Raw genomic sequence first — 8292 nt, forward strand, 5'->3', positions numbered from 1 at the left:
ATCCGAAGGGTGTCCCGGAATGATGGGGATATTCTTATATATGCATCTTGTTAATGTCGGTTACCAGGTGTTCACTATATGAATGACTTTTATCTCTATGTATGGGATGTGTATTGAAATATGAAATCTTGTGGTCTATTATTATGATTTGATATATATAGGTTAAACCTATAACTCACCAACATTTTTGTTGACGTTTTAAGCATGTTTATTCTCAGGTGATTATTAAGAGCTTCCGCTGTCGCATACTTAAATAAGGACGTGATTTGGAGTCCATGCTTGTATGATATTGTGTAAAAACTGCATTCAAGAAACTTATTTTGTTGTAACATATTTGTATTGCAAACCATTATGTAATGGTCGTGTGTAAACAGGATATTTTAGATTATCATTATTTGATAATCTACGTAAAGCTTTTTAAACCTTTATTGATGAAATAAAGGTTATGTTTTGTTTTAAAATGAATGCAGTCTTTGAAAAACGTCTCATATAGAGGTCAAAACCTCGCAACGAAATCAATTAATATGGAACGTTTTTAATCAATAAGAACGGGACATTTCATGACGGTACCATCGAAACGGTACCGCTTTTTCGACGGGGTGGAGGGTGGCTGTACAGGTGCATCATCAGGGTCCTCCTCGTCGGAGTCATCGTCACTAGAGTCGTCTGTGGATGATTCGTCGGATGACGAGTCATCTGAATCATGTGGGGGTGGCTGCACGAGTGGCTGTACTAGCTCTCCTCGGGCAGCCATAATCTGTCGGTATCTGGCGGGTCCGATCGACACGAGACGTCCATCAGGAGCACGTCGGCACCAATGACGATACTGATTACGGAATGGACCTTCCCCAAATTCCGCGGGAATCACAACACCACCAGGATGGTGCTGTGGCTCCTGAGGTACTGGGGCTAGTGGAGCTGGAATCTCCGGGAGGTCCTGGACTCCGTCTGCAGTAACCACTGGGCCAGGTGCATGACTACTAGCTCCGAAGGACGAAGCGCCTGAGTCACTAGAGGGTGTCGCCGACTGGATCTGAGGATCGGCAACAGTGGCAGGTGAAGTGGCTGATGAGTCTGTTTCGCTGCCCAAAATGATAGCAGGTGGAATATCCGACATCTGAACAAGGAAAAATAAATTTTCCATGTCAGTAAGTCATAAAGCAAGCACGTATTAGGCCAAGTAACTACAACAGTCTAAATCATGTATAACAGTGAATAGCATGGCAATAATAACGAATCTTACAGAAGTAGCATGCAATCGAAAGCAAATAATAGCATGCAGTAGTGAAAACAAGTAGCATACGGCATATAGCAGTAAAAGTAAGCAGCAGCATGCAGTAAGTTCAGCGGAAACAAGTAAACTAGCAAGTTGTAGATTAGTCCTATTAGTGAATCCTACTCGGGTCGGTCTTAGACTCACTAATGCAACCTAATTCCCTACAACCAATGCTCTGATACCAAATGTGATGCCCCGTACAAAACCATCGTGTACGAATCATCAACAACAGGATCATTACAAGGTCAAACACTAATAAAGGCCCAAGTAATCAACTAGTAAACTTAGTTAATTAAAATGATTAATAAAAATCAATCATGAATGTAAATAATATTTGAAAATATTATTCGTGTAATGTACGCGTGTCACAAAGACGAATCGGGGCATTCAAAGTTAATCGCGGTAACAAGTAAATGTATATAAACAATACATTCAATAAAACACAAGTATTAATAATAATTATTATTAATTAAACGTTGGAAAATCCAGGGTCGTTACACTTATTATTGGGGAGACCATGGCAGTTTGACAGAAAAACAAGAAACGACGGTTTTCATAATACATATACTTTTTTCAAAGATGGCACTCGTATTACACTTGCACCCTTAGACACAAGGCATAACCCTATTGAAGAATCTAATCTTTTTCTTAGTAGTGCGCAGGTTGTTCAATCCATCAAAGACACTGATGTGTTGTTTGCACTAGTGGTAACCGAACAGAATAGTGATCAGAATACTATTCCAATAGCAGTGCTACCATTATTAACCGAGTTCAACGATGTACTACCTGAGGAAATCCCACCCGAATTACCTATAATGCGAGATATCCAACATTGTATCGATTTCATACCAGGTTGACAATTCCCAATAACCCCATGTACAGGTTAAATCCAAAGGAGTATGAGGAGTTACAGCGGCAAGTCACGGAGTTACTACATAAGGGACTCATCAGAGAGAGTATGAGTCCGTGTGCCGTTCCAGCATTGCTTGTTCCAAAACATGGTGGTACCTTTCGGATGTGCACAGATAGTAGAGCGGTCAATAAAATCACCATCAAATACCGTTTTCTGATTCCACGATTGGATGACCTCCTTGACCAGTTACACGGCGCGACAGTTTTTTCTAAAATTGATCTAAGGAGTGGGTACCACCAGATTTGAATGCGACCGGGGGATGAGTGGAAGACCGCATTCAAAACAAGAGATGGGTTGTACGAGTGGATAGTTATGCCATTCGGTTTATCGAATGCGCCTAGCACTTTTATGCGTTTGATGAATCAAATCTTCAAACCATTTATCGGTCGTTTTGTCGTCGTATACTTTGACGATATCCTGATATATAGTTCGAATGAGCAGCAGCACTTAAAACACTTACAAGAGGTTTTTGAAGTTTTACGGGCTCAGAAATTATTCACCAACGGAAGGAAATGTCATTTTCTTACACATGAAATCACGTTCTTGGGCTACATTGTGTCATCAGAGGGTATTCAAATGGATGACAGTAAAGTAGAAGCAATTACCACTTGGCCCATTCCTACTACAATACATGAAGTACGTAGTTTCCACGTCCTCGCATCTTTTTATCGTGGCTTCATCAGGAATTTCAGCACCGTTATTGCTCCGATTTCAGATTGTATGAAAAAAGGGAAGTTTAATTGGACCACTGAAGCAACAGCCGCGTTCCATGAATTGAAGGAAAAGGTAACAAGAGCACCTATCCTAGCTCTACCTAATTTTAACGATGTGTTTCAAGTGGAGTGTGATGCCTCGAGTGTGGGAATCGGTGGAGTATTGAGTCAAAATCAGCGACCTATCGCCTTTTTCAGTGAAAAATTAAATGATGTAAGGCGAAAGTACTCTACGTATGATAGGGAATTCTATGCTATCGTACGATCCCTCGAGACTTGGCGACACTATTTGTTACCCGCCGAATTCGTGTTATATTCGGATCATGAGTCTTTAAAATATATACACGGGCAACATAAACTAAATCCCCGACATGCAAAGTGGGTCGAAGCAATACAAGCCTTCTCTTTTGTCATCAAGCATAAGGCAGGAACTCTTAATCAAGTTGCAGATGCTCTTAGTCGTCGACATTGCCTTCTTCAAACCATGTGTGTTCGCGTTCATGGTTTTGATGGGTGGAAAGACTTGTATCCAATTGATTTTGATTTCAAGGAGGTTTGGGCAAATTGCTTACAGGGAGTTTATAAGACATTTTTCATCCATAATGACTTCCTTTTTAAGGGCAGCAAATTGTGTATTCCACAAGGTTCAATGCGTGAAGCTATTATCACAGAAAGTCATGGAGGGGGGCTTGGAGGTCATTTTGGCATGAACAAAACTTTAGCTTTAATTCAAGATCATTTTTACTGGCCGTGGATGGTGAAAGATGTGACCAGATTTGTGGCGCGCTGTCGAACTTGCCATATTGCCAAAACTCAGGGAACAAATGCAGGTTTGTATATGCCGTTGCCCGTGCCGAATGGTCCTTGGGAGGACACTTCACTTGACTTTGTGTTGGGTTTACCACGGACCCAACGTAATAAGGACTCAATTATGGTTGTTGTTGATCGTTTTTCCAAGATGGCACATTTTGTACCCTGCAATAAAACTTTTGATGCTAGTCAGATTGCTCGACTTTACTTTGCTGAAATTGTCAAGCTACACGGGATTCCAAAGACATTGACTTCTGATCGTGATGTGAAATTCGTTAGTCATTTTTGGCGCACCTTATGGGCTCGAGTGGGATCCAAATTACAGTTTAGTAGTTCTCATCACCCTCAAACTAACGGGCAAACCGAAGTAATCAACCGCAGTTTGGGAAACCTTTTAAGGAGTCTCGTGGGTGATCATCTGAAACAGTGGGATTTAACATTACCTCAAGCCGATTTTGCTTTCAATCGCTCGGTTAATCGCACTACCGGCAAATCACCGTTTGAGGTTGTTCATGGTCGAAATCCTATCACTCCCCTCGACCTTTTGCCTCGTTCTATGCAATCTGATCAGGTCCCTGATAGGGCAGGGGAAGAACACGTTGAGCAATTGAAAACATTGCATGAACAGGTCCATAACAGAATTGTGAAGCAGAATACCGTTTACAAAACTAAAGCGGATGGTCGAAGGAAATGAATAGTATACAAAGAAGGTGATCTTGTGTGGATTCATTTACGCAAGGAACGTTTTCCTGCTGGGCGTTTCGGGAAGCTTAATCCCAGAGCTGATGGTCCTTATCGTGTTGTGAAGAAAATCAACGATAATGCTTACAAAATTGCACTTCTAGGTCATTACAAGGTCTCCGCCACCTTTAATGTTTCTGATCTGTCGCCATATGTGGGAGACGATTTGGACTCGTGGTCGAGTCTTTTCGAAGACGGAGGGGATGATGCAGGCGTTGCACCTATTGGAGATGCAAACACTCGTTGGGGCCAAGTTTACAAGCGACGACCCAAGATTGTTGGACAAAGTTCATTTGAGGCTGCATGATGGAGTAGACCCAAAGTCAATTACTGGAAATGCCAAAAGCTGGAGGAACCATTGTTATTCCAATTGCAATTAATTTTGGGAGTTATTTTCTTTAATGTTGCTGTTTAAATACCAAATTTTCCTATCACTGTAATCATCCAGTTTTTGATTTTCAAAATAATTGTGAGAAATAAATAAAAGTCAGACTCGACTTTTGTAATTGCTGTGTTATCGTTTCAGCCATCGATCGTTCACATTAGATCGGCTTTGATTAATAAATTCAATTTTAATCCATTAATCGACGTTGATCAATTAATTAAATAGATTTTAGAAAAATAGAACGGACTGCTCTTTAAAATGAATAATTGAATATTAATTGGAAGATAATAGGATTTTTTTTAAACAGTGTATTATCCATTTATCCCTATATACTAAAATACATGGCCAAAATGGTCGGTTTGGCCCTCCCAAGGCAACCAAACGACAACATCAACAAAATAATTTCCCCCGTCAAACTTTAAACAAGTGACGACTTCAACCCCCCAATCAGGGGTAAAAAATGTAAAATTAATATCTTTATTAAGAAATTAAACCAAACCCCACCCAAATTTTCTACGGGGCATATCTTCCCGCTCGCCCCGCGTTAAATTTTTTCGCACCCACCATTCAACTCGAAAAAATCTTACGAACCCAACGGGACTAACTATACGCGAAACGGACACTTCTCAAAAAACGCTAAACACCTCGGGCTATCTTCAATACATATACATAGACTTATAATAAACAACCCAAACTACCTACATCATATACTAAAATACATGGCCAAAATGGTCGGTTTATCCCTATATACTAAAATACATGGCCAAAATGGTCGGTTTGGCCCTCCCAAGGCAACCAAACGACAACATCAACAAAATAATTTCCCTCGTCAAACTTTAAACAAGTGACGACTTCAACCCCCCAATCAGGGGTAAAAAATGTAAAATTAATATCTTTATTAAGAAATTAAACCAAACCCCACCCAAATTTTCTACGAGGCATATCTTCCCGCTCGCCCCGCGTTAAATTTTTTCGCACCCACCATTCAACTCGAAAAAATCTTACGAACCCAACGGGACTAACTATACGCGAAACGGACACTTCTCAAAAAACGCTAAACACCTCGGGCTATCTTCAATACATATACATACACTTATAATAAACAACCCAAACTACCTACATCATATCGATGGTTATGTTTCCATTTTTTACACAATCTTTCTGACGTTAAAAAAGCATATGCCATTAGATATACTATGTACTAACTACGTGTATCCAAAAACACCCGTAACAAAGCGTTTTTATTTCTGTAAATACATAACGCTACATTATGTAACCCGAAAGGCACCGCGGCATGGCGCGGACCACTTTTCTAAATCTAATCTAAATAAGAAGGGTGGTGATATTTCCAAACATATTTTTGATAGATCCACACATTTTTGTTGTTACTTTCCAGTTATGTCCTTCAATATTTCAAAATGAAAATTTTATATTACACATGGATTTATAAAAACAAGTTTGGAAATATAAATTTCCAAGAAGAATAAGAAGAGATGTAACCGATGAATGAAAATGACATAAGGAATAATTTATCACCTCAAAACAAAACCATACGCAAACCCAATCATATATTCATATCCATACACCTGTACGGCATAGATCTTCTCAAAGCTCTATAAATAACACCCAATAATCACACCTTAAAATTATCCACCTTCAATACTTTCAAACAAACATATTTAGTACTTTCTAAAACAACCTAAAAACCTTAAAAGCATGTCTTGCTCAAATGGAAAGTGCAACTGTGGCTCAAGCTGCTCATGCGGCAGCAGCTGCAACTGCAACTCGTAATCCACTCGATTCTATTTTCGTTTTTTATTTATTTATATTTTTAATTAATTTTTTACATTGTTTGATTGATCACGTGTTTTTTTTGTTTGTTTCGTTTTTAGATGCAACGTTGAGAAATCGACCGCCTCCATGATCATCATTGATGGTGTTGCAACCAAGATGACGTACGTATTTTTACTAATTTCTATTGCACATATATAACAACTCGGTGTTAGAGTATTAGAAGACAGACCTGACGTCATCAAGTGATAACGTTCTGTTTATCTTTAATACTCTAACAAATACGATAAATTATTAGACATTTATTTTTTTTAAAAAGTCACTTGGTACAAAGTTGCACGTCAAAGTTAACCTACCTACACATTTGACATTCATCTCATGTGGGACCCAAAAATTTTCATGCCAATTATGGGTGATTATTTGTACATAACCTCTCTTTTTCTTATCTAAAGTAGAGCAGAATAAAATGGTTAAAGTTTTTTTTTTATTATTATTATTATTGTATATAAAAAGCAATTCTCTACAAATCACTACTTTGTAATTTTACTCGACTAAGTCAAATGTCATGACTTAGCTAATTTCGAGCATATATAATAGTGGAGTATCGTATATCTTATCAACAATATATTTTTTTGTGGGTTGACTAATCATCTGTTAAAAAATTTCACTTTATATCTTTAACGTTTTCAATTCAGATACATTCATGCTTTTATTTTTCTAAAAAGTCTACACATTTTTTTTTTGTTTTTTGAAAAACAAGCATTATATACGATAGTGTATGATTTAAATTTGTAAATATGCAGCTTCAACGAGGGAACTGAGACCAGCTTTGTTGCTGAGAGCGGAAACGGATGCAAGTGTGGAGCAAACTGCAAGTGCGATCCTTGCAACTGCTAAGCATATGATCAAACCATGAACCAAACAAGAAGTTGTGTTTTGTGGTGTGTTTAATGTAATAAATACAAAGGAACCTATATATGTGTGTTATTTGGAACTTGTAATGGGTTTCCATGGCTGTTTTCCCTTTATGTAAGACTTACTCCGTATTAAACTTGACTTGTTTGGGTACTTTATTTATCAAAAGTTTGGATTTCTGTTTATACCATTTGTGAGTAATAATGAACTATTAATATATTATCATAAACGTTATAGGTTATTAGTATACAACATATAGACACTTTCATTTTCACTTGCAAAATTACACGAAGTTGAAGAATTAATCATTTAATTTATTCAATTCTTTATTGACTTTTTTGTTGTTGTACTTAGTTATACATCAAAAAGTTAACAGCGTCCCTCAAGTTTTGTTTTGTTTTTTGGCTAACAACATCCTTCCATTATCCCATTCAGAAGCTTGGATTGATCAAACATTGATCTCAATCATATGAGACTTTATTGGACATGTTTTTAATCCATTTGAAGCTTTTCAATTGAATATCCGGTAGAATAGAAGCCGAATCCCATTTTTTGCCTTCGAAACCCAATTTGTTTCTGTTGACCCATAAAGTGTAACCAACGACCCACCAAACAGCTTGCTTACCCGTCCACGATTTGATAATGGTTGGACTTGAAACGAAAGCATCTACAATGGTGTGGAAATGCGTAGGATAAAGACCCCACCATTTCAGAATCAAGACCAAAGTGTTAGTATTTACATTCAACC

The 8292-nt window shown here is 38.1% G+C and overlaps 1 protein-coding gene across 1 annotated transcript; it reads left to right on the forward strand.

Annotated features, from left to right (window-relative positions):
- The first annotated feature begins 6470 nt into the window (after positions 1-6470).
- On the forward strand, positions 6471-7655 carry LOC139876999 (uncharacterized). Its single transcript, XM_071864400.1, has 3 exons — positions 6471-6625; positions 6731-6793; positions 7433-7655. The coding sequence occupies exons 1-3, from the start codon at positions 6555-6557 to the stop codon at positions 7524-7526; spliced, it is 228 nt and encodes a 75-aa protein (XP_071720501.1). The 5' UTR covers positions 6471-6554; the 3' UTR covers positions 7527-7655.
- The last annotated feature ends 637 nt before the right edge of the window (positions 7656-8292 follow it).

Source organism: Rutidosis leptorrhynchoides, chromosome 11 (assembly GCF_046630445.1).
Source record: "Rutidosis leptorrhynchoides isolate AG116_Rl617_1_P2 chromosome 11, CSIRO_AGI_Rlap_v1, whole genome shotgun sequence".
NCBI classification, from domain to species: Eukaryota; Viridiplantae; Streptophyta; class Magnoliopsida; order Asterales; family Asteraceae; genus Rutidosis; species Rutidosis leptorrhynchoides.

Coding starts and splice junctions, on each gene's coding strand:
- LOC139876999 (XM_071864400.1), top strand. CDS start 6,555: ATGTCTTGCTCAAATGGAAAGTGCAACTGTGGCTCAAGCTGCTCATGC. Junction 6,626..6,730: donor AGCAGCTGCAACTGCAACTC/GTAATCCACTCG, acceptor TTTCGTTTTTAG/ATGCAACGTTGAGAAATCGA. Junction 6,794..7,432: donor GGTGTTGCAACCAAGATGAC/GTACGTATTTTT, acceptor GTAAATATGCAG/CTTCAACGAGGGAACTGAGA.